General features: G+C 43.9%; 1 protein-coding gene and 1 long non-coding RNA gene across 5 annotated transcripts in view; one reads left to right on the forward strand and one right to left on the reverse strand.

Moving 5' to 3' along the window:
- VMP1 (vacuole membrane protein 1) overlaps nucleotides 1–19,335 on the forward strand; it is a 118,852-nt gene extending 99,517 nt beyond the window's left edge. For all 3 annotated transcript variants that reach the window (XM_079955775.1, XM_079955777.1, XM_079955776.1), the window contains exons 11-12: nucleotides 15,311–15,410; nucleotides 17,905–19,335. In XM_079955775.1, the coding sequence (XP_079811901.1) occupies nucleotides 15,311–15,410; nucleotides 17,905–18,045 (241 nt within the window). In that variant the 3' untranslated portion in view covers nucleotides 18,046–19,335. The remainder of the gene's footprint in view (nucleotides 1–15,310; nucleotides 15,411–17,904) is intronic.
- LOC307204328 lies at nucleotides 730–17,078 on the reverse strand. Of its 2 annotated transcripts, XR_013833589.1 has the most exons (3): nucleotides 16,282–17,078; nucleotides 12,417–12,521; nucleotides 730–1,669 (listed from the first exon to the last, which is right to left on the reverse strand). It is a non-coding gene; the product is annotated as an uncharacterized lncRNA (long non-coding RNA). The 2 variants fall into 2 exon arrangements; XR_013833590.1 differs by lacking the exon at nucleotides 730–1,669 and having other exon boundaries at nucleotides 10,230–12,608.
- Nucleotides 19,336–26,962: the final 7,627 nt, after the last annotated feature.

Here is a 26,962-nt window from a genome sequence, read left to right on the forward strand (position 1 = left end):
ATTTGCTCTGTGGTGCTTTTCTTTTATCCAAGCAGATTTAATTAATTTCACTGCAAGGAATATTATTTTTGTTTGTTTGGTTTTTTTGGTATCTTTTTCTTGCTTTTTCTTTTTGGGACTGTCAGCTGAATGACTATGTATGAAATCATAAAGACCCTTTCAATGTGGGTTGAGGAATTCCCAGCCATTTATTTCTTTTAAGAGCTGTTTCTGCAAACTGAACATGGTTTGGCAGACCATACCCCTGTCAAAGGAAGCCAGCCCCCATCCTCCTTTTCACTCCCTCCGCCCTCCTGCGATTTAATAAATTGCTTTGCTATCAAAAGGGAGAGCATTCTCCTCTTGTTTTAAGCTGCCCGATGGGGAATTTCCAAGCCGTTCCCAACTTCTGCAAAGTGTTACGTGACATTAGGCAGGAGAGCGGGGTAGTGCCACAGAAAGTAGCTCTACAAAAACAGGAGGGGAGGAGAAAGTACCGTATTTTTTGCTCTATAAGAGTCACTTTTTCCCTCCTAAAAAGTAAGGGAAAATGTGTGTGTGCGTCTTATGGAGCGAATGCAGGCTGCGCAGCTATCCCAGAAGCCAGAATAGCAAGAGGGATTGCTGATTTTGCTGCGCAGCAATCCCTCTTGTTGTTTTGGCTTCTGAGATTCAGAATATTTTTTTTTCTTGTTTTCCTCCTCCAAAAACTAGGTGCGTCTTGTGGTCTGGTGCGTCTTATAGAGTGAAAAATACGGTAGCTCTAAACTGGAACTTTAAAAATAAAAATAAATTACGACAATGCTTTGCGGTGCATTTCTGTGTAGTTGTCATGGATACGGGCAAGCATGACCCACCTGTCCCCAAAGCAGACCACAAAAGTACTGGGCTCCTCATGAACAGCAGACGACTAGAAATACATCAATAAAACCATTTGCTAAAGCTGCAGGTACGAAACCTGAAACCGGGTTGCCAGATGGGTCTGTAGGTACCTTTATATATTTCCCTACTGAACACAATGCTGTTTTAATCCGAGCATCCAATGTGCTTCAGCTTAAACAGCATTGCACCAGTGGGTTAAAATTGGGGGGGGGGAGAGCATGTGGCCCTCCAGATGTCACTGGACTCCAACTCCCATCATGCCCACCCCAGCCATGGGCTGATGGGAGCCTTTCAAGTTCAGAACTTTCCCCATCTGCTTGTGTATTGGAATTGCCTTTCCATATGTTTTCGATCACTTGCCGTTTGCTGCCCCCGGGCTCCTCCTGGGATGTAAATTAAATGAATGAAAAGCAAATAAACACCTTGAGGGCCACAGGCTCCCCACCACCGCCTCTGCTGCGGCTTTTCTGAAGCTTTTGTGGCAGCCAACTGGACACAGAGAGCATCCAAACCCCTCCTCCAGGTGGGAAGAAGAACCCAAGCTCAGTATCTAATAGGGAACAAGTCGGAGTTTCCAAGCTCTTCAAAGCAAAGAAATTGAAGGGTTGCATTGGCTTTGTCTTAATGCTTTTGGTTAGGAAAAGATGCTGAAGCCAAGGAGATGTGTAATTGTCTCGGAAGTTTCTCAGTCATGGCACTGGGATCTCTCTTTTTCTCTGCGTGTGCTGTAAGCGACCTCTTCCCACCGAATTCATCCAGTTGGGTTGAAAACATTCTTTACTCAGCCCAGTACGCAAGTTGGGCAACTCTGAAACAGAAGGGGGAAGGGAGAAAGTTCCATTTATTATTTTGAAAAGGAGGCGCAGATGTGAAGGAAATTCTAGACACGTAAGGTCTTTAAACCCTTTTTAAATGGATCGCAGCAGCAGCACAGTAATTGTGGGGTTGGGAGGGGGTGTGAAAAAAGAGCTACAGGGATTTAACGCAGCAGCCGAAAGCCAGTAAGTGAGTGAGTGTGCGATCAGGAGCTGTGGTCAGTAGGATTGTATTCGAATCTGCAAAGGTCATTGGCCCCAGCCAGCCAGGATTTCTCCTGCAGTGAAATGAATGCAGCGCCTACTGAGAAAAAGCTCTCATCTGCAGCTGTTAATCAAAATATGTGCCCAGCAGATGTGCACAAAAACACATGCCCTCGCACACGTTTTCAGGAGCCAGTGTGGTGTAGAGGATCAGATTAAGACCTGGGAGACCAGAGTTCTAATCCACGCTTGGTCATGAAGCTCACTCGGTGAGTGATTTGGGGCCAGTTGCGGTCTGAGCCTATCCCCACCTCGCAGGGTTGTTGTGAGAATAAAATGGGGCTAGAGAAGAACCACATAAATCGCCTCAAGCTCCTTGGAGGAAAACGGTGTCATGCTGGTGGTACTTAATGGAGTAACAATAAGCAACAGGCCCCTGGCCCAAAGAGATTACTGTCTGTGTTTTATGAGAGCCTAGGGAGAGAGGCAGAGCCAATTGTACTATCTGGTCCTGGGTTTTCTTGCAGTCCAGGGCAATGAACGCAAGAGTATTCGAAAACGATGACTTGGACCTCCTGGTATACCATACTAAAAACTGGAATTATTGGGGAAGGAAGGTATTAAGATGATAAATGAATGTTCACCATGAATGGAAGTAGGTTTCAGCCCTTAACATCTCCTGAAACAGCTCTATGAGACAGGAACAATCCTCTTCCCGTTCACTCAGAGGGAAGGTCCACTGTGGGACTTATCCCCGAATAAGTGTGTGTAGGATTGCAGCCTTAAAACTAATATAAAGCCAACAAGATCTGCTTGAACCGAACTTCAGAAATCTCATCACTTCCTTTTGCCAGTGCTGGCAACTATATATAGCAAGTATTTATACACACACACACACACACACACACACACACACACATATATATATATATATATATATATATATATATATATATATACACACACACACACAAACTTTTTAATGCCGAAATGAGAGCGTATCTCCAGAAAGCAGACTCTCCAAGTCTTCCTGTAAGCGACCTTGGTTTGGAGTGGCAAGCTCCCTTCTGGAGCTGATCCAGAGTTTCTGCTGCAGTGTGATCTTTTACAACTGAGTCAAGCTCCTCAAGGGTCTGGGTTTGTTCTGAATCGCCTTGCATCTTGCCTTGGTATTGGCTGAGCGTGGGGGAAATGGGTGGCTTTTCTTTTTTTTTAAAAGGCTGCGAGAACCTTTTATCATTACAGGAAATGACAAATCATAAAAAAAAATCTAACCGTTAAAAGCCGTTTATATCACCGTCTGGAGGTGGGGGAGTGTCTGTGTGTGGAATTAAATGAACCATTTCAAGGTTCAGATAAACCAGGTGGAAGGAGCCTAGGTGTGGCAGGGAGCGGGGAATGAGATGCGGATCTTAGAGAACGGATTAGCAACCCCTGCAACAGAGAATGCTTTAGCAGGGTCTCCTATTCCCCCCTCCCAAAAAAATCTCCTCTTTTGCTTCTCTGCATTTACATAAGCATCTTCTCCTCCCGAGACTTGTCCCAGATTATTTTACTTCTGTAAAACGGGAACGTAGCAAGGTTCCTTACAGATCCTTGTGCCCCCCCCCCATTTCAGTACAGTGGTACCTTGGGTTACAGGTGCTTCAGGTTACAGGCGCTTCAGGTTACAGACTCCGCTAACCCAGAAATAGTACCTTGGGTTAAGAACTTTGCTTCAGGATGAGAACAGAAATTGTGCAGCAGCGGGAGGCCCCATTAGCTAAAGTGGTGTTTCAGGTTAAGAACAGACCTCCGGAACGAAGTAAGTACTTAACCTGAGATACCACTGTACTGTCTGCACTGACAGGCAGCAGCAGGAGGGAGAGGTTCTTCTCGTAGCGCTGCCTGAAGATGCCGAAGGAGGGGTTGAACTAGAACCCTTCCGCATGAAACATAAGTGCTCTAAAACTGGAACTACAGCCTTCCGCTTCATATTAAGAGTTGGGAACATAGGAAGCTGCCTTAGGCTGCATCAAACCATTGGCATGTCTAGCTCAGTATTGCCTGCACTGACTAGACGCTTCGGTTGAGCAACCTGCATTGCGGGGGGGTTGGACTAGATGACCCTGGGGTCCCTTCCGACTCTATGAGTCTGTGACTAGCAGCAGCTCTCCAGGGATTCAGGCTGGGGTCTCTCCTAAAAGATGCTCTTCTACTGAGCAACGGCCCTTCCCTAAAAAAACAAATGCCAAAGGTTCTTGCGTGGCAATCTGGTGGCAGGGGGTGATCTGCAGACTCTTCCATGGGAGGGAATTGCCTGTGGTAAAGAGAAGCAGTGTGGTGTAACAGTGCTTAGAGTGTTGGGCCAGGACGTGAGAGACCAGGGTTCGAATCCCGACTCAGGACTCCGCCATGAAGCCCACTGGGTGATCTTGGGCCAGTCGCTACCTCTCAGCCTGGCCTACCTCACAGGGTTTGTCATGAGGAGAAGATGTGGAAGGGCGGGAAACCGTGTACACTACTTTGAGCTTCTGGGTGGAAAGTTGAGCTATATAACTGCAACACATAATAAACAAACAGCTCCTCCTTTTTAAAAATAAAAACTCCAGCCACCGCTCCCCCCAAGAAAGTACAAAGCCACAAAGAAATGTTGTTCAGCGGTTCGGCCTTGAACAGCTGTTTTTATTCCGGACTCTCTTTCTTTTTTTTAATAGAGTCTGGTGCAGAGTTATTAAATCAGTACCCATGCAGTCGTTTGGAACAACTTTGGCCCCAAACATAGAGACCCTGGAAACTTTTAAGCAAAACGTTAGGCTCTGTTTCCTATGATGCAAGATGGGCTGGAAGCAGAAGTTATGGCAGGCGCGAGGTTGCCGCCCCAAAACCACCCCTGTGCATGTGTCTCTCCCTCCCTCTCTCCATCGTCATGTCCTAGTGATGCTCAGAGTACAGTGGTACCTCAGGTTAAATACTTAAATCATTCTGGAAGTCCGTTCTTAACCTGAAATTGTTCTTAACCTGAAGCACCACTTTATCTAATGGGGCTTCCTGCTGCCGATTTCTGTTCTTATCCTGAAGCAAAGTTCTTAACCTGAAGCACTATTTCTTGGTTAGCAGAGTCTGTAACCTGAAGCATATGTAACCTGAAGCGTATGTAACCCAAGCTACCACTGTAACTGCATTGAGCATGGGCAGTGGAGGCTGGGCCATTTAGGGCAAATGGGGCACTGCCCCACCAGCCTCAGCCAGCCCCTTCTGCATGCTGTCCTACTTGGGTGGGGTATGGATGGTTGCTGCTTCCCCTATGGGGGGGGCAGCGGCAGCAGAAAATGCCAGTTTGGGGATCACCACCCTAAGACATTCTGCAGGGTGCTGCTCCCCAAGCATAATTTCTCCAGGCGAGCCAAGTGATCTTTGCAGAGCCAGGTTATGTGGCCCCATGGGGAAGTAGAAGGCTTTCCAATCACCTCCTTAGTTTTTAACTGGGGGTGCCGGGGATTGAACTGGGGTCCTTGTGCGTTGCAAAGCAGGTGCCCTGCACCGAGCTGCGTTCCGTCCCCTAAAAATAAATTATGATTCTAGTCCTCATGGTTCCAAGTGAAAAGTTGGAACATGCCTTCTGCCAAGTCAGGTCATTGGTCCATCCAGCTCATTTATCATCTACAGCGGGTGGGGAAACCCATGAGCCTGATGCAGCCAATGGTTCCCCCCCCCCAACAATCTCACTTACAGGCAATAGCTTTCTGGGATCAGTCAGAGTCTTTCCTACTCTTACCTGGAGATACTAGGGATTGGATCTTCTGCTTGCAAAGCAGGCTTGCCATTTTCAGCAAGAATGTCCCCTCTGGCATTCCCATCACAGCAAATCTTTCAGCGAAGGATGTGTACCCACCATATGCTTAAAACCCATGGCTTTCCCCCACCAAAAAATAAAATAAAAATAAAATCCTGGGAACTGTAGTGTAAGGGTGCTGGGAATGGTAGCTCTGTAAGGTGTGAACTACGGTTCCCAGGAAGCCATATACTAATTGCTGGAAACCACAGGAGGGGAGAGTGCTCTTGCGGTCGAATCCTGCTTGCTGATTTCCCACAGGCATCCAGCTGACTAATGTGAGATCAAGATGCTGGACTAGATGCTTTAAATGTGGATGTAAATGTTAAAAGCCAAGAGCATCACTAGAGCATTTAGCAAGCCTGCACAGACACCCCTTCTAACTCCTCACGTCTTTGTTTCTCCTTCCAGAGCAGGGTTGTGAGATGAGATGGAGATGTGACTCATTCTGAAGTCACCCATCAATGTGCATCTTGCTGCGTATAGTTTGCATGATGTACATCACCTTTCGGCGCCTGCCTTCCTTCCTTCCTTCCTTCGAGGTAACATGTTTCAACAATCTGCTTCTGCGATACAATTTCAAAGGGAGCAGAGTCCGTTGGCCACATCTGACGCCTGCAGTCCTGACTCACTCAGGTTGTCAAAGGGAGAGCCAGGAAGAAGCCTCAGGGTTGCGAGGTCAAATTCCCCGGCACCACCATGGCAAAAACTAACAGGCCTGGGGCCAGGGATATGATGCCTGCTTTCTGCTGCCCACCGGCACTCAGGTTTCTAGTCCTTGTGGTTTTGCAGAATTAAGTGGGGAACTGCTGGCTAAAAGAGGTATTGGGAGGAATGGCAGAGCTAGGTGTTGACTACATACCATATTTTTCGCTCTATAAGATGCACCAGACCATAAGACACACCTAGTTTTTGGAGGAGGAAAACAAGAAAAAAAATATTCTGAATCTCAGAAGCCAGAACAGCAAGAGGGATCGCTGTGCAGTGAAAGCAGCAATCCCTCTTGCTATTCTGGCTTCTGGGATAGCTGCGCAGCCTACATTCGCTCCATAAGATGCACACACATTTCCCCTTACTTTTTAGGAGGGAAAAAGTGAGTCTTATAGAGCAAAAAATATGGTACTTTGTATGCATATCTTCAGGCAATCTTTAAAAGTACCTCGTTGGATGAGACCAAGGTCTAGGGGTGGGGGACCTGTGGAGGTCTAAGCCCAGGGTCTTTTGCAGTGTGCCCCCAATCATCTTCCTCTCTTTATTTTAAAAAATAGCTTGCAGGCACCTTTTTCCTTTGGTTCCCTAAATTTGCATTGATGCACATGCAAACCATATGCAAACATGTGTCTTGAAAAACCCTGCCTGGGAATAAAAAACTCCCAAGTAGAGTCGGCGGTTCAGTGCCCGATGGGCCAGCGGTCTGCTTAACAGAAACAAAGAGGCAAGCAAAGAGCCAAGATGCCAATCTAACTCGCTTTCACACACACCTCCCTTCTCTGTGGTTGTATGGGAGGGGGGTGATAATCCATTCGTGGCTGATGTATGAGAGCCAGTGTGGTGTAGTGGTTAAGAGCGATGGACTCGTAATCTGGGGAACCGGGTTCGAGTCTCCACTCCTCCACATGCAGCTGCTGGGTGACCTTGGGCCAGTCACACTTCTTTGAAGTCTCTCAGCCTCACTCACCTCACAGAGTGTTTGTTGTGGGGGAGGAAGGGAAAGGAGAATGTTAGCCGCTTTGAGACTCCTGAAGGGGAGTGAAAGGCGGGATATCAAATCCAAACTCTTCTTCTTCTACTGCTAGATTTCATGCTTTCGTCCATCTCCAACCTCGCCACTGCCCTGACCTGTCCAGGTAAGCTGGTTTCAGGAGGGTGGCTCTGCAGCTCTGCATTATCACATCAGCCACTACTGGAAAGGAGACCCTTCATTCATCATCTCCAGCCTCTGCCATTCTGTTCACTTTCAAATCTGTTCTGTGTGAAAAGAGGAGAAAGCAGGCACTAATCACCTACTTAACTCCCCTAGTTGAAATCTTCTAGCACCTCTTTCCCAATGGATATGGGGACAGGGGCTCAATATTTGCCTGCTGTAGGTTAGTTGCCTTCTTTTTAAAACTTTCAGAATTGGTAGATGAACTGTTGTTTGAACAATGCACACTTTTGTCAGTGGTTTTAGGAACTGTGAACCACTGCTGATGGAGAAAGAGAGGAGACTAGAAAGTGTTAGGTTGATGGATAGAGGCAGCCAAGGTGAGGGAGAGGGGAGGATGGAACAGGGAGGAGAAAATGGAGAGAAATTGTCGGAACAGGAGAGGAAACGATAGACAGAAGAGAGAGGGAGAGAGTCAGTCCTATGTTGGTGCGTGGAGTTTAAAAAACAGGTCCAGAGTCTGCAAAAGTTGACAACCACTGCTTTAGAGCATGAGAATTTTCTGAAGTAGGAGTGCAAGGGCTTGTGGTGCCCGAGACAGAACGCCACAGAAAAATCCCACCCAGTTACTGGAATGGCAAGCCAACCACTGCTTTTTACTCTGAAGCTTTCAAATACGCCATCGCCATCTCCTTAATCTTTCCTTCCTCATAAGGGCTAGTTACTTTCCCTCTTTTTTTAAACAACAACCAAAAACAACAGCAACCTGCAGCTCTCAGAAGTGCATTTGGCCGGCGGCTTGAAGGATGTTCAGCATCCTTAAATGCAACATGTGCTTCCTTGTCCATGAAAGCTGGCAAGAAATGTCCAGAAGCGTTAGTCCGGAGTACAATGAATTCTGGACAGGACAGGCCATCTGGCTTGTAAAAGAAAAGACCGAGGAGCTTAACTATATTTAGCACTTAGGACTGCGCTATTAAACAATTTGGAACCGGTTTCTGTCTGTTGCTTATTAAGAAAAGGGACACCAGGCAATGTAAGATCGTTGACCCATTTGGCTGTTAGAATAAAGAACAGGGTCCAATTTCTAGCCAAACAGTGACCAGTTCCAAATTCTAATAGAGAAGTGTTCGTTGTTCCCGAAGCATAGCAGAGATTTGTAATACACATAATTGGCTGTTTAAAAGTTATCTTGTGTACTTCTGCAGTTGAAATTTTGATGATGCTTCCATATTCCTGCAATACCGTGTACTATACAAACTTTAAGGGACGCAGATGGCGCTGTGGTCTAAACCACTGAGCCTAGAGCTTGCCGATCGGAAGGTCGGCGGTTCGAATCCCCGTGACGGGATGAGCTCCCATTGCTCGGTCCCTGCTCCTGCCAACCTAGCAGTTGGAAAGCACGTCAAAGTGCAAGTAGATAAATAGGTACCGCTCTGGCGGGAAGGTAAACGGCGTTTCCGTGCGCTGCTCTGGTTCACCAGAAGCGGCTTAGTCATGCTGGCCACATGACCCAGAAGCTGTACGCTGGCTCCCTCGGCCTATAAAGCGAGATGAGCGCCACAACCCCAAAGTCGTCCGCGACTGGACCTAACGGTCGGGGAACCTTTACCTTTACCTTTTTCCAAACTTTGGAAATTGAAGTACAGGGTTCCCCAATGCAGATGCGATTTTGATTTTATAAGTGCAAGGGGAGAAATGGACAGAGGGGATTGCCTCGGGACGTTGTCAAAATGTGGAATATCGAGCCAGCGAGGAAAGGGGTGGTGATCCCACTAGGGTGGGGTGTCAGTTGTAACAGTGCTTCATTTGTTCAGAGGAGGGTTTGACGGAAGGGCACATGTCACTGCGCAGTGTGTGGCTAGAAACTTGGGCTGTGGGGTATCTGGATTAGGATCTCTGCTCAGCCATGAAGTTTCTGTGCCACTGCCAGACTGACTCTCTCAGCCTAACCTACCTTGCAGGGTTATTGTGAGATTAATGAAGAGATGATGTATGCTTTCTTGAGCTCCTTGGGAGAAGGGTGGATATCAATGTAATAAAGGCAATAATGATTATGGCTTGATTCCGCCAAGTTTCAATCCCACTGATTTTAATGGAATAAAGCATGTTTTTCACTGTCACACTGAAATGCACACATCATGCAAAATGTTTAACTTTCAGCATAGTGGCTTTTTAGTTTTAATGTCTGTGAAGGGGATATTAACAAATCGTCTTCAAAGACTGGAGACTGTAAATAATATTTTTCAATTTCTGATCTGCCCAGCTATTTATGAAACTGTTTTAATTGCATGCAAAAATGGATACTTAGTGCCAAAAGGCAGTACTGTATAAGCAGCTCCAAATAAAATTTGTTGCGATGATGGACAAAACAGTTTTTAGATACTAAATACACTACCAATGTTTTCAGCCTTTTTGATAGAAATGTGTCCTTTTGTTCAGATGACAGTAATCAGAACAGATTTTCCCCCTGTAAAGGGCACATTTTGGGTGATGGTAGCTATCCTGAAAACAGACTCTAATTTAAAATCACTGGCACATTGTTACATTTCACAATATTAAATGTTCTGTAAGCCAAAATATACATTTCCCATTTTTTTATTTGGTCATTTAACTGGATTTAGTACATGTAGTAGCCTTGAAACACAAACACAAAAAAGTACAAGAAATAAAACTGCAAATTGTATTTTATTTATATTCCCATCTGTCTTCATAAAATCAGGGTTGCTAAAGGTATTTTTAAAATCTAGGTTTTATTAAGCTTTTAACAAACAGTTGCCATGATCCAATACATTCAGACATGCCAGTTGATTTCAGAGGTTTCGGCATTGAGTGGTGACTAGGTACCTCATATCACTTGAGTGTAACAGAAATTAATTAAGCTGAGGCACAATCCAGTTAAGTTCCATCAAATTGAAAGGTAAAATTAGGGTTGCCCACTCTGTTCCGTGGGGATCAGAAGTACTTAGATGAATCACACACTCTTAGTTTTCTTAGAAAAAGGAAATTGAGGCTGTAATCCTTGATTTCCTTTTTCTAAGAAAGTGTTGCATGTAGAATTAGTCCCGTTGGCCTCAATTTACGTACAGGATTGCATTGTAAAACAGTTAACAGTCATTGTAGTACTTCATTTAATTGCATAAATTTTATTCCAATTCATCATTCAAAATATAAAAAAAAGTCCAGCGAGGAGCATACTTTACAAACACTTACTGTAGTAAAGAAGAATACTTTTTAAAAAATCTACTATAGGAATACCTTACACATTTATAGCCACTTGTCACTCAGTTTCTTCTAAAGCGAAATTTAAGGTGAGTTTGGAACATCCTTCTCAAGGAACAGCATAATTTTTATTTCCTTTTTTTTCCTTTTTGCTTTTTAGATATAAATTTGCCTTTGTTGTTAGTAGCTGACCTGGGTCATTCTTTATATATAAATCCAGTAACTGACTCCTAGCTAATTCATTAATAATTCTAGGGATGTTTAAAATTTTGATCCTAAGAATTTCTCAGGGCTTGTGGCTGTTCATATCCACCATCGGGGTTGTAATAACACATCGGCTGCTCTGACAGTATGATCCTGCTACTCAGAAATAAGTCCCATTGAATTAAATTGAGCTCATTCCCAGGGAAGTAGGTATAGGATTGGCACTTCAGTAACCTATATGGACAACCCCCCCCCCAATTTTTATTTTTATTTTGCTTTTAAGATAAGCTACTATTTAAAAAGTAAAAACTGTAGAAGTTGAGATTTATTTATTTTTACACTGCATGGATAGTAGTCCTGGGTAGTAAGCCTTGCTGTACAGTATTTTTATTTTTTTTTTTTTATTATTATTATTATTATTATTATTATTATTATTTTGCATCTAGAAAGCCAGAACTATGTTACTACTCTGCAGTTTTGCCCAACAAAAGGCGCAGTGTAGTAACACATTGTGGTCATTTTCCATGCCAGGCAAAGGCAGATTTCTTGAAATAATACCTGAAATATCTGTCACTGACTAAAGCAGTAGCTGAAGCAAGGATGTATGTTCTTCCACTCTATAAAGCGTAATGCACATGGATGGTGGAATAATGGTAATAATAGTAAGGGCATCACTTTGGTATATATATTGGTCAAATGCACATTTTGGAGGACACATCTTTCAGATCCTCTGTTGACTGACTTTAATAAAACCCACGCCTGGTAATCTAGAAAGTTTTTACTCAAATTCCATAATGTGTTGTTTTGTTCCCTTTTAATTGGATAATGGGAAAATCATTTCAGCTGTTCTCAGTTTCGGTTTCTAACCCTTTTGGCATTCTGAAAGAGTCTTACATAAATGAAGAATAAGTATGCAAAATGCTAATTAATAAACCAAACTTAATTGCAGAGAGTTTTTTTTTTTTAAAAAAATCAAACTAAGTGAGCAGAAGCTACAGCCTTTTAACATTTAAAATAAATAAAAATTCTCCTCTGTATTAAAAACGCATGATGTACATTTCCTGGACAAGCTGTAAATTTTCAGTAGATAACACTCAGTTGTGTAATTTCATAAACAGCTCCCGAAAGACCACAGAATAACTTAATAAAATTTATACTGTGCAATGGATTTACAAGGTTGTCATTCTGCACTGTTTTCTGTTACGGGAAAAGGGATATAAAAAAGAGAGAGAATAAAACTGAGCATCAGGAAGAAAATGTACCCACCCAATCCTGAACAATGCGAACTTTGTTCAGCAATTAACTTTTGATGGCAAATGGATATTGGCTCTTGCAATTAAAAAGACCTGAATAATTTCTTTTGCCAGTCATTCAACTCTCACCATCTAAGTATTTCCTACTTAATGCAGGTTTGTTCAAGCAATAGCATTACCTTTTCAAAAGCTCTTTTCTCTGTTGGACTTCTGTGTCATCTGAAATCTTAACCCGAGTGTGATTTTTGAGAATACGGTGACTCGTTTTTGCTGGACGAGTCATTCTGCACAATCATAGCGGGGAGATGAGTCTTCACTTTGGTTTTGCAGACTTTCCTAAGCTGACATAATTTTTACCTTAATCACATTACCTTCGGGAGAAAATGTTTTTTAATTATAAAGGAAAATATACCACTACCAAACCTGGTTCCCAATTTGAACTGTGTTCACTGTCCAGTCCTTGAAAATATATATATATATATATATATATATATATATATATATATATATCAAGTACTTTACTGTATGGTAAAATTTAAAAATAATGGGTTGCATCCAATTTACTTTGAATGGGATTAACATGGACATAGCCATAGCTCGATTTTTAAGGACTGATGAAGAATGCAGTATAATTTCAGGGGAACAGCAGCTTTGGCAAGGATAATTTTTATTTAAAAAAGATTTAACCCCTAAAGGGAAAATACATGTATGTGCATTAAGATAAGAGTTGCTTGAAACTTTCCAAAAGGATCAGTAGATCCAAACTGGAGAAACGTATATAAATTATATAGGTGATATCAAATTAAGTCAGAATACATCAGTTGACATTAATGGAACTTGAGATGCTGTTAGATATACCGAGTATGACTAGCATTGTCTATCGCTTTTCATATTTCCCATGAAAAGAGCAATGAAAAAAATATTCAATTTTTAGTTGGCTTAAAAAAAAAAACTTGTCTCCAAGGAAAACGAAGAAGGGCTAGGTCCCACTTTTGGGGCACATTATATTGACCGCATTCTGTGGCACCTCTTAGCTAGAATTTGTTAAAAGGGGCTTTTTCCTTTGATTTCTTTTTTGTTTCACTTTTCAAGGGAGGGGGAAGATCGCTTTAGCATGGCCTGTGAGACACAGTGAGGGGACTTCCCCCCAAAATGTGGCTGGGAGGCAGCTGTGTCCCCACAACTAGACTTCTGCCCTCAGCTATGATGGAGCATGCTATCCTGCGGCCAGCGTTGAAGCAAGTTTTAACTACTAGCCCAGCTGGCTTTTGTATGCGGAGTTATGGTCATTGTGCCTAATGGCAGAGCCGGCCCTCTTAAAGCACTGTGCTGCCTTTAGTGTCTTAATTGCATTCAAGAGCAAAGCAACAGAGCTTCTCGTTTCATTTCCTGATTACATTTTTACATCCTGCCACTTTTCCAGGAGGCTCAGTTAGTTGCCTGGGTGCAGGGGCTCCTGCCTTCTGCTCTCCCCTCGGTTTCATCCTCCTCGACAGCCCTATGAGATAGGATGAGCTTGAGAGACTGAGCACTGCGGCCGAGTCAGGATTTGAACCCGCCTCCCCCACCCCTGCCCAAACCCACCTGCTCTCAACTGGGAGCTTAGCATCCTAATCCTAAAGAACACTTCTGATTTCAGTGGCACATACAGTACTTGCAGGGAGGGGAGAGGCTGGAGAATTTATCTAATCATATGGAACTTATCACCCTCTGAGGGCATCTCCTTGTTCTGGCAAAACTGCCCTTGGCTGATTGCCTTTCTCTCTCCCTACCTTTCAAGCTATTCTTCACCACTCTCTACTCAAGTGATGGAGGACCACCTTTCCCCTCCATCCACACCTATATCCCTGTAAACATATTGCCTCGATGATCTTCATTTGCCACTTTCAGAATCAAATAGCCATTTCTGCACTGAGAGCTAGCCTTTCCACCACGCCGTGCCCTGTTGGGAAACCAGAGATATCTGGGAAAGCAGGTTTTTTTAATCAGTTTTCCTTATTCCTCCCAAGGTAAGGTGTGTTCCGTAACTATCATTTGCCAGCAGAGTCATTGGCCATAAAGTATGAAATGATTCAGAAGAAGGAAAAGTTCACAGCTTTTCCTTTGTTCCTTGTTAATCAGCCACTTTTTTTTTCTTTCTCCTTTTATTGCCTGGCTTCTTTCTCTCCCCCCCTTTTTTTTTGGGGGGGGGGGTGGGAGGTGCCTTTTGGAATTGGCTAATGCATTTATTTTATTTTTTTGGACCAGGGAGTGTGTGAAGGGGGGTGGAGTAAGTGGGGGGAGAGAATGGATGGATAGATGGATGGATGACGCAGGAATTGTCCTAATAAGGACTTGGTTGGAGCAAAGGCCCGCCTCCTTTTGAGCCGATGGGGGCAAGTCACAGAGGTGGGAGGAGGGGGGGCGGGCAGTTTCTTTTTTAAACTGGGGCGAATGACACAAGCCCAAGTCATTTCCTTGCTAATCGGTTCAAACCAGTTCTTACAGGAACCCTTGGTGATAAATGGTTGGGACTTCTCAGAAGTCACTCCATTTGAACTCCTGGCACTGCGCTGATGCATTGAGCTCGCTCTCAGTTTTGGCTTTCAGGAAGAACAGTTAGCAATATAACCTCAGACCTCCAGCTTCTCTCTGCTGCCTCCGATCTAGCTAACCGGCATTTGGCTGCCAAAAAACATTTGCTATTTGGGCTTTTTTCCCTTCCCCTTTTTTTTCTCTTTCTCTGTCTCTTCCTTCCTCTCTTTATCTTTAATTTAATTTTATTTTTTTTGCAAGGGGAGAGTTTTCTGTACTTCCAAACCATCAGGAAAGCCGATAACCACGTGCTATTTTTTTTTAAAAAAAAAAACCCCAAAAGACCCGTGGTTCTTCCACGTGCCTCCGGTTTGATCGCCCCCACTTCCTTAAACTGTGATTTTGAATTTTGGCGGTAAGTTTTTCCCCACCCCAGCTAAATAATATTTTTTTTCCTCTTGTGCTCCTTTCTTCTATCCTCTCTTTCCCACCCCCAAACCCGGCTTTACCCTTTCCGAATGTTCTGCCTCAATTGCTCTTTTTGGGGGACCCGACCTAGCTCCGTCCCCAGCGTAGGCCCATCTCTCCAAAAGCCCTTTCAGCAATATTTGGAAACTCAGCGGCTGAAGCTTCACCACAAAGCGGAAGGAGCACCCCAGGTAAGAAATCTCCAGCCTTGTTATTTCTGTTTTCCTGACTTCACCCCCCCCCCCCCTTCTCCCCGGACCTGCTTCCTGTATTCTGGGATTAGCTTCAGGGTTTGAATTTAAAGATCCTCTTAGGGACAGCAGCCTAGTCTGTCACATTGCAGCTTTAAAAAAAAAAAATCGCCTGAATGATGGGGAGAGTTGCTGTAGCACTCAGGTCCGGGGGGGGGGGCTTCCCACTGGAGCGCCTGGGTGTCCCCTGTGATGACCAGATCCAGTCCTTTTGATGTTCTTACAATTGGCTTTTAAAAAGAGAGAGGGTGGGGTGAAGAGCTGGTCAGCAGTCCTTAAAACTGAACCTTTTTAAATTGAAGGATGGTCAGAAGACTGTCCCAGAGGTCTATTTTAGGAAGCAAGCCAACCCCGAGGACGGAGGGGGCACTATTATATGACCCTAAATGAGTTGTCGCCAACTCATTTTGACTCGGGGTAGACCCATTAAAGCGAATGGGCCTTTTTTTGTGTCATGTGCATGGTTTTCAGTGGGTCTGCTCTTGAGCCAGGACTACCACGGGTTAAATTTGTGCCCTTCCGTGTTGGAATACTCCAAAAGCAAACAAACGTAGGAGGGCGATGATCCGGCAAGATCAAGATTCCTCCCAACAGGAATACCCTGGTGATTCGTATTTTCTCTGCTGGAACATAAAACGAGCATGGGGGCTGCAATTCCCTATCAGCCCCAGGTAGCGCTGCCCAATGGTCGGAGGTGACTGCAGCAGCGGTCCAACAACGCTGGTCTGGCGCGGGGGGGGGAGGTTGCCACAAGCTCACCCTCCCTCCCCTAACCCTAAACCAAGTGTGTCACAGAGCATCCAGCACTCACGGGCATCTGGAGTCTTGTCCCACCTGGGAAAGTCAGGCAGCCTTCAGGTACCAGGAAGCCGATATCAGGGGGAATTATGTGAATGACCCATTCTGAAAATGCTGCTGCTCGCTGCTGCCCTCTCTTGACCCCGAAGGGGAACGCCCAGGCTTCTCCCCTCTCCAGCCCTCGTTCCGGCAAATGTTTTAATAGCAGTTCTTTTCTGCTGCGTCAGTCGCGGGTTGCACAACCCCGATGCCAACCGGAACAGGCTGCAAAGAAAACAAAAGCGAGGGGTGGCCTTTCGCGGAACTCCGCTGCCAGCCAATGGCTGCACTGCGCACGGGGCGCGGCAGATTCTTTCTATTTCTTTATTGTCCCGAGTGTGAACTCTCTGGATCCAGGCAGGGAGAGGGGCGGGGGATGCGCCAGGAGGGCAGATCGCCCTTAGTTAACCCCTTGGAGGCGCCTGCGCTCAAGCGCCCAAAAAGCAGGGGCAAAGAGCAGCCAGGGAGATGTGTAGCTCTTTGGGGTAGGCGATCTGCCTTGCATGCAGAAGAGATTCCAGGTTCAATCCCCAGCGTTTCCAATTACCCCTCCCCAAACCCCAGAGAGCAGCTGCCAGTCAGTGTAGCCAGTCCTGAGCTTAGATGGGCCATTGGTCTGTCTTGATGGAAGGTTGCCCTGGGTGGTTTCGCATTAGCTTCTGTTACAGCGTGTTTCTCATTCATTGTGCCAGTAGCTTTCGAACAGGGGCTTGGCATTTGCTTGCAGTAAAGTCCAGGGTCCCCACCCAGTTCAAAGCATGGAGCGATGGGCAATGCAGACAGTGCTCAGCTAGATAGCTAAAAATAGTCTGAGCCAGCATCTGACTGCTTTACACCAGAGTTTAAACCATGCTGAATAACCTTAATAAAAATTTATTTAAAAAAATAAAATAATAAATAAACCATGCTGAATCTTTGTTCCACCTAGCTCAGTATTATCACTGGCCAACAACCACGACTCACTAGAGGCTTTCAGGCAGGAGTGTTTCGGGGCCTTACCTGGAGGTACCAGGAATTGAATCTGGGTCCTTCGGTGTGCAAAGCAGATTCTCTGCCCACTTACCTGGAGCCCTTCCCCAGAAGCTCTTTGGGCCTTCTTCAGTTAACTTCCCCTTCCCCTGAAGGACTCACTGACTCACTCCTTTTGCTGATCTACCCCTGCAGTGTGGGACTCAAGTCTTGTAGGGAACTTAGGAAGCAGCCTTAGACCAGGTCAGGCTTTTTACCTGGCAGTGACTTGCCCTCCTTCCCTGAGCCCTTTTGACCAGAGATGCAGAGAATTTGAAACTTCCACTGGCAAAACAGGTCATCTGCCCCTGAGCTATATAGGGCCAATTCTGGATTTCCTCCGGGGCAACAGAGAAGACCCAGCAAATTTGGCCTGTGTCTGCATGTAGTATCCCCCAGAACTCTTCTCCGGCTCTATGGCAGATGTCAGAATCTTGAAAGCCCTTAAGTAAGCTAGGTGGGCATTTTTGGAAGGGGGGGGTGAGTTAACCATTCCCTATCAGTCCAAGGAAATTTTTTGTCTGTGTATTCTAACCTGGATTCTCTCCTGCCTCTCTCTCTCTCTCTCTCCTTTTTCCTTCATCTGCAGAGCGAAAACTGGCTGTCATGGATGTTTGAAAAGTTGGTTATCGTCATGGTGTGCTATTTCATCCTGTCCATTATAAACTCGATGGCTCAGAGCTATGCTAAGCGTCTCCAGCAGATGTCCTCTGAGGAGAAAACCAAATGAGCTCCGGGGAAGAGGGAGACGGACCCCAAATTTAATTGGGACGACCAGCCTCACATTCAAAAACAAAATCGGCATTATTTGAAATTGGAGGGTGGGTGAGAGGGTTGTGGGGTGTTTTTTATTATCATTATTTTTCAAAGTAACTCTGCCGATTAGTAAACATTTCTCATTGATTGCCATTTGTAAAGGTAATGTACATGCTTCTGTTTATTTCATCCAAGTTGGAATATAAGGGGAGAACATTGCCTCCTATTTTAAATTTATATTTCCAGTGGATTATATCCAACATTCATACTCAGAGTAGACCCACTGGGTGATATTCCATGCTAGTCCTACTCAGACTCAGTGAAATGAATGACCAGGACTTTGGACTTGGTTGAATACAGCCCATTGAACTTATTAACATGGATCCATTAACTTCAATGGACCTAACTGAGTAAAACTTACTTGAATACAGCCCAATATCACAGATTTTTCTTTTTTTAACAGGCAGCACAACTCCGGACTGTAACTTATAGACCCAGCTTGCCACTAAGTTTTTTCTAAAAAAATATTAAAAAGTCCAAAGTTGGTAGCTCCATCTTCTCCCCTGAGATGGTCACATGTCCATCCCAGTCTTAACATTGAATAAATAGTCTTAGATTGGCTAGCAGACTTGCATGACCCTCGTGCTAACATCTGGGTTCTTCAAAGGTTCTCCATTACATGTTGGGTGGGGTGGGTGGAATCTCAGATTTTTTTAACTTCATAATGGTTCTGAGCAGAGACACTGATGCCATCTGCTGCTGGAGTTCTTTTCTTTTTTCCATTAAAAAGAAAAAAAAATCTGTATATTTAGAATGACGTTAAGATGATAACAGAAGAAATATATATAAAATCACCTTGGATCATTCCAGACCTTCTTGTCTTGGTCTTTTAAAGCTCTTCCTCCTCCTCCTCCTCCTCCTCCTCTTTACCCTTTTGTATTCCTGTTTTCACCTTCATTTTATTTTGCAAAGTTTTATCTCCCTCCGGGGTCTCTCTGATCCTCCGGAGCTCTTTGTTCTTTGATTTCTCCCCTCCCTCAAGAACTTCTCACTCAAGGAAATAGAAAAGTGTTGGGACCTTGACACGGTTTGGTTAATTTTATTTATTTAACTGACAAGTAGCCCGTTGCGTTGGGTTTGTTTGTGTTTCTTTTTTAAAAACGGTTAACTTGCGATGTTTTGCATAGCATCGTTAGGAAATGCACAGGAAGGTGTCTTGCAAGGTGCAAGAAGGGTGACTGGAATAAACAACCATTCAAATATCTTTTTAAATGCCTTTTTCTTAAACAGCAAGTGTGTATATTGTGTTTTGCTTTTGCTTTAACGCCTGCAGAAAATGCAACACTTTTTGCCACAACCCAATAAATCGCCAGAATGATGGGAGTTGCTAGTTCAGCAGAATCTGGAGGGCCACAGGTCTCCTGTCCCCGTTTTAGACAGTCCTAAGCTAGGTGGGCCAAGAGTCTTGTGCAATATAAGGCAGCTTCCTCAGTTTCCTATAAAGCAGGAGACATTGATAGTTCCCCTAAATATCAGGTGGGGCCCCTTAAAGAGGTATCCCCCTCCTAGATGACTGCCCACCCTATTTTGGCTTGCATGCAGAGGTAATGTTGCGCCTCCCCTTTCCCAACATTGCAAGGCAGAGACAGGCCTTCTGATTGTTCCGTGTGCCTTCAGTTTCGTTAATTTTTCAAGCTTCCCCAGGGCCCTTAATTCACACATTTGTTTGTTTCTCTTCTGTCTTCTCTTGGAGGAAGGACCATATAGCTCCATGGTAGAACATGCTTTTGGCATGGGCTTCAATCCCTGGCATTTCCAGGAGGAAAATATCCATGTAAAATGCTGGAGAACCAGTGCCAGTTACTGTAGACAATACGACGCTAAATTGACCCAATGGTCTAGCTCGGTAGAAAGCAGCTTCCTGAATTCCTGTGATGTGGAATAAGACAGAAAAGCCTATCACTGGTTTGCCTTAACAATTAAGAGGGTTTCTTGGGACAAAATAGAAGACCTTGTACGTTATTTCTCAAACCATGCCACGAAACCTGTTTTCCCTTTTCAGGGTGTCATCACTAGGTTTCAGAGTGACTGTCCAATTATGGTTGATTTCACTTGGCTCTCTTTGGGACAAAGGCCATACCTGTGCAATCACCTTTGAATACCAGCTCGTTCTTCCTGCACATCTGCGTTTAACCGTTTTTTGTCAAGGTGTGGATTATGCTTGGTGTATGTGTGTCATGTGTTGTGATCACTCCCGCTCGTCTGCCTACCGTCGTGATACCTCCATGGCCTTGTACCTTTCTGTTGGATAGCTTATCAGACTGATGTTGACTGTTGGATGTCATGGCAACAACAGTCGGTAGGCTGTCTGACATTTTGGTATCTTTCATCTTGACTGTATTCATCCATCTCCAAGCTCTTTGTCAAACAAATACCCACCGGTGTCTTTTTCTCTTTCCTTATTGAAGTGTTTGAGGTTTTCTAAACGATAGATTTAAATGAAAGGTGTACTTTGAATCTGCCAAATGTTTTGGAGAGTACTTTGTTCACTCTGCATTTGGATCCCTCTTAAGATACTGTGAACAAATTTTACATGATGGTTCCTAAGGTCAAGGAGCAGGTTTTTGTGTGCTTTGATACAACTGAACACCATTTTGAATCAAGGTGGCAGACTGAACCTTTCTAAACTTCACTGATGTTAACCACTGATTTCAAAACTTCACTGGGTTTTTGTTTTTTTTGCTTTCGTCAAGTTCCCAAGCAACACCAAGCTTCTAGTAACGAATAAAAACTTTCCTCCTCCAAGGTAGTCACCGGTATCCTGGGACAAGGTGGGTTTTTTGCAGGTATGTTTTCAGAGTAGTCAAAAGAGCTGGGATGACTGGTGGGTGTGGTACGATTTCCCAAAGGCTTTTTAGCAAAGTGGGAGGGAGAGAGAGAAACCCTTTCTCCGCTCAAAGGCATGGGAGGCATTTCATGCTCAATTGAATTCAGCCAGAAGGCTTACCGACCTGACTTCCGCTTCGTGAATGAAATGGAGCTCTGCTAACATAACAAGATCCCTCCTCAGGAATTGTAAATATTGTTTAAGTAAACATGTGAGATTGAGGCACTGGATATCACGCTAGCTCTCCTCCACGTGACTGTTCTTTTTGCCTTGCAACTCCTCGGAGAGCTAACTTCTGAAGCAAGGAACCTCCCAAACTTGAAGAGCCATTCAGAAATCAATATGTTCAAAAGCACAGGGAGCCTCTAATGAGTAAAGGAGGCTCCATTCCCTCCAAAATAAAGAGGTTGCATGTTTGCTTAATTCATATTTAGAATGCTTGAAGAGGGCTCAGGACCCCCCCCCCAAATTGTCTCTTCCCAATTATAGTCCCACCACACTCCCTGAAAAATGCAGACATGGGGATCCAGAACAGATCATGACATGAGGAAGTGTGCATTTCTGTGTGCCACCACATTTTGGATCTAAGCTGCTGGTTTTAAGGTTTGTTTGCAAAGAGATGCAGCTCTCTATCCCTCTGGGGGTTGGCTGCAGCAATCAGTGCTGCAGAAATGGCATTAGCTACAAGGATGGCCTCATCTACCACCAGGCTTATGAGGAACACTTTGGCTTTCCTCCTTGTCTTGGTCGAAATGCCACCGAGCCTCCCCCCTGTTCTAAGACCACCACCCTAAATCCAGCAGTCATTTTCTTTAAGAAACACCATTCAATCCATTTGGCCTGTGTTCAACATGTGCTAGTAATAGTTAACAGCATGTAGCGATATTATTTTTATACCATGCCTATTTTGAAGGAAATCTTAATATGGTAATTTTGATGTGTTTGGTTTTATCTGTCTTATTTCATGCCTTGGTTCTTTCAATAAACCAGACTTTAAAACCAAAACAAAAGGACAATGAATACCTTTTAACGCCTCATTGCTTTAATGCATTTTGTTTTACGTCTTTGGTACTTTTGAGGCCAGAACTAGATGTTATGCCAAAACACACAGAATCTCAGCCTCATATATGCCAAATAACAGCAGGGGGAAAGCAATAGATTTAAACTTCCCAGAGCACACACACACCCCAGTCTGATTTCTGCCCACCTCAGGGAGGGAAAAGGCCTGGGTAGGAGGAATTTGCATGAGGGGAAAACAGCTAACAGCAGATACATGAATCTTGTCCGTTCCCACTCTGCTGCCAATCCAGCGATGGGGGTCCTATGGCCCTGCAAACATTACTGGACTTCAGCTTCCAGCAGACAGCATGGTCCTGGGGTCAGGAATGATGGGAGATATAGTCCAACATGGAGGGCCACAGGCTCTCCCCATCTGTGCCATTGTTCAGGAAGACATTGTTTGCTTGACATAAATTGTCATTCTGGCCTGGGTCAGGAAATCTCAGTGGGTTGAGTAGTTTTTACGTGGTCATTTTACACCGTCTTGCATTTCCCACATGTCCCATTCTCAGGTTTGCTTACTCTTTGAGTTTATTATACCTGGATTGCCTTGAGCTGTCAGTTTTGATCACGTAGCAGGATTCCCCCCCCCCTTATTTAAAGAGTGAAACCACATGTAGTTCAGGAATTGCATAGGATCAGCTAATTCTAGAGGAGGAACAGCACCTTGGCACATGGTCTCATGAAGCAGTGGTTGATGGCACAGAACAAAGCGATTAAATCATGGGACTAAGATAATTAACTCAGATAAGCCATTTCAAATTTAAGGCTTCACTTATATTGTTAGCAACAACAAATTCCTGCAGACAATGCCTTCCCTTCCCCTTTTACAGCTCATAATATAGCAAGCCTCCGGGAAGATTCTTGTATACCATTCTTTCTCCAAGCTCTTTAGAGTCCAGCACCTTCTAGAATAACCAGTATAACATTTGTATATTTGTGTGCAGATAAGATAGGTAGTTCTGCTAGATTCTGCAAAATGTATAGATCTTATTTGATGCTATATTGGGTTATTGTGCCTCTTTCTGATTGAGGGTTGGGTGGGCGAAGGATGCTTCTCCGATACTTAATGACCCAGTAAAAAGATGAAATATTTTCAAAACTTCTTAAATGCAAATAAATGCTTTGCTGGTTGGTCAAATAAAAAAAGAGAGAAAATTAATTTTTGGTGGTAAGATTGATTCATTTCAAGCACATTTAGATTGTGGCTCTGTAAATTGAGAATCTGTGTGTGTCTGCCTTATGCTTGTTTATTCAGGCTGCTACCCAACACTTACTACATTTATAGCATGTCCCTATCCTAGGTGGTCAAGGGGTAAGAATGTATGAATACCAAATTTGTGTGTGTGTGTGTGTGTGTGTGTGTGTGTATGAGAGAGTGATCTGCTTTTTGTGCATAAATTGAGGGTTCCAGGTAATTGTGAATCATAAGGAAACTTGTATTTGGCAGCAGCTTGACTTTTACTAGATAATACGTTGAAATCCACAAGATTCAAAGCTAGTGTAACATGGATTGGATTGAACTGTGTGACTGGTTTTTTTTTAAGCAATTACCATTTTGTTCAAGGCTTACATCAGGGTAGGCAACCTAAGGCCCGTGGGCCGTATGTGGTCCAATCGCCTTCTCGATCCGGCCCGCGGACTCAGCATGTTTTTACATGAGTAGATTGTGTCCTTTTATTTAAAATGCATCTGGGTTATTTGTGGGGCACAGGAATTTGTTCATTTTTATTTATTTTTCCCCAAAATATAGTCCGGCCCAGTACATAGTCTGAGGAACGGTGGACCAGCCCACAGCTGATAAAGGTTGCTGACCCCTAGCTTAAATGGTATCACAATGGCAAAGCTTAGTCCTGGAACCATGTGGAATTTTAAAAGATAATGAAAATGCTCCAGGGCATGTGAAATATACATTTCCTTCACTGTGTAAATGCAGATTGCCATCCTCCATGACTGGGGTCTAAGGGCTTCCAAAGGAAATGTAAAGCACCCCATTTTTAACTGCTCACTGGTACAATATGAACTTGTGGGGTAAGCTGAAATTGATTCAAACAACTGAGGGGGGAAATGGGGATGGTCCCACACCTGAGGTTTCTCCTGAAGACACTTGTGTCCCCTCCTACAAGAGCCCTGAAGGCAATAGCTGTGTTCAGTCTGTCGTAATTTATTTTCTTGGTTACATTTCCCTCCTTATATGATGGCAGGGGCTTACTTCCAGATCTAGGTTTAAGGCTAAGATACGGTCCTCATCCTATGTCCACCATACTGTGGGAGATGACTCCAGTTGGATATGATCTGCATCCATGTGCGTGTGATTTCTTCTTCTTCTTCAAAAAAGAAATACGTATATTTTAGTATGTGGAGCATTGCAGAATTTGTTTTGCCCCAACAAGCAATCAAAAAATCCATGTGTTGAACAGACGGATAGGTCCCTGTCTGCAAGCAGCTTACAATAAATCAGGGCAGCAGAAGAAAGGGTAAAAGAGAAATAATCGAATTAAGCAAGGCTTAAATCTGAGTAGACACATGTAGGTTTGCACTGCTAGCCAGAAGTTTGATTGAGTTTTGTGAGGATTCTAGAAGGGAAGGGCTTTTCTTCAGACTGTTTTGAAACCGCTACTGATAAGAAGAACTAGAAGCACAGTTTTACCTCAGAAATTTCCCCTCTCTTCCTGGCAAAATTTCCCACCATCTATGAATGTGTTTAGGACTTGGTCACCTGTGGGCTTGAGAAAGACATCATTATCGCCTGCCTTTACACTCATTTGTGGCAAACCATGTGGCTTATGTCTAGAAAAGTTCACATTTAGGTGCTGGTCTTTCGAATTGCTTGAATGTGTGTGACATATATCCCATATTTTCCCCTCAACAAAGGTCATAAAGTAACTCCCGCTGCCCACCAGAATCCCTTGCGAGCCATGAAGCCAGTATGGCCTTTGTGTTAGCACATAAAATCACCTCAGATTTCCTTCTTATAAAAGTTCTGTGGTGAAAAAAAACACCATGGTGTACAAACTGATGTGCTCAGTTCTGGAGTAAAGACATATATTTCTTTAAACACAAGTGTTCATTAATTCATCCATTTATAACATTTACATGCACTTTCCTCTGAGGAACACACTTTCCTCTGAGGAGCTTAAAGTCATATCTGAAGGGTGTGTTTTAAAAAAATTACTAAGCAGCATATAAATGATTTTAAAAAGATAGACAGGTACCTCTCCCACACACTCAGATATAGATAAGTTTAAAAAAAACCCAAGATGCTCGTACTCATATTTTACTCAAGTGTCATGGGTTCCTGAACAAAATGGCTGCCATTGACTACTCCATATTGGCAAGTATAATCACACAAAAAGCACTGTATATACACACACATTTTATCCTCAGAGCGACCTTTTGTGTGTGGGTTTTGCTTTTCCCAAACCTTTTTAAAAAATGAGAATGGAGTTAGATATTGATGAAAACAAGGGCCCTGATTCAAGATCTCGTAACCTTACAGTACCCAACTTTATAGATATTTACTGTTATAAGGACTGCCAAGAGAACACTCCTCGATTTGAAGATCTGCGGATTTGACTGAGTAGATGTACTTTTTAAAAAAATATTATCCTCTCCACACTTGACTGACAACTTTCAACTGAGGTAAAAAAAAATTTAATGATGCTGTGGCAGGAGGAGAATGTTGTTTCCAATAGGCACACACTTGCACGACATTCCCCTTCCGTCGTAGCCGACATTGCCTGGCGATCGCTGTTTTTGCAGCTCTCTGGGGCACCAAACACATGTATAAACTGGGAATGCTCCCTAACACTTGAACACAAGGGGTTTGGTGAGAGGGTGGGCTAACACTGTAAGCAAATTTGTAGGGATCGAGATGACAAAACGGTCAGGCAGGCCATGTCTTTCAACGCAAACAGTGACCTTTGCACGAATCGATGGCCCATTTCTAAATGCCTTGAGTTACGTTCTTTGCTCCAAAGGTCACCATCCCTCTTCCGATAACGTCACTTTCCCGCCCCGTTTAGACGTTAAGAGCCGTTTCCTTGCGTAAGAGATCTGGCTTTTCTCGCTCTCTCCCCCCCCCCCCGCCCCCAATCTCTTGAGGAATATAAATGTGTGCTTTTTCCCCTCTTTCCCCAACAACCCACTATCTCTAGGGTGATAAACTGAGAATGTTCCTTTGGGGCTGAAAGGAGACAGAGAAAGGTGAAACTTGTTCACTCCATGATGCTTTCGTAATTGCCCTCAGGAGACACACCTCAGAGTTGGGGAATTGTCAGGTGAGAAGGAATTTTTTATGCCCCCCCAGGGCGTTGCTGAAAGAACAGGCTTTGATCACGAAATATAGGGCCTGGCATCAATTAAAGTGTTGCACCCAGCATGCCTAATTTCTAAGCAACAAAAGCCTGAACTCTATGACCTGTATAATTCAAGCGAATTTGCATCAATTTTCTTATTTTTCCAATAATTTTGCCTGTTGGTTGTTTTTAAAGCAATTTATTATTATTTTTTCCGATTACTTTGCAGCCTGGGAGCAATTATATCATAGAGAAGAGGCAGCTACTTGAACCTCTGTTGCACTTAATCTGTGTGGATCTTGTTTAGCCACCTTTCTGGCTTCTGATACATCGACTGATAAGGGGCATGTCGTGTCCCATACATTTCCAAGCATATCTTTGCAGCCAATGAAGACTTAGGAACTTGCTGTTGTAAAGTTGGGAAATATTCAGAAAAAGGTAACCAACATTATCACGAGTATGGAGCAACTCCACGACGAGGAAAGCTTGCAGCATTCGGGACCTTTTTAGCAAGTGAGAGGTGATCTGATAGAAGTTTATAAAATTATGCATGGCGTGCCATGGAGAAAGTGGGTAGAGAAAAGCTCTCCCTCTCCAAGGCTCAGTTCCAGTGCTGCTGGTGAGTTCTGGCACCTCTTTTTCTAGAA

Source organism: Podarcis cretensis (genome assembly GCF_951804945.1).
Source record: "Podarcis cretensis genome assembly, chromosome: 15".
Taxonomy (NCBI): Eukaryota; Metazoa; Chordata; class Lepidosauria; order Squamata; family Lacertidae; genus Podarcis; species Podarcis cretensis.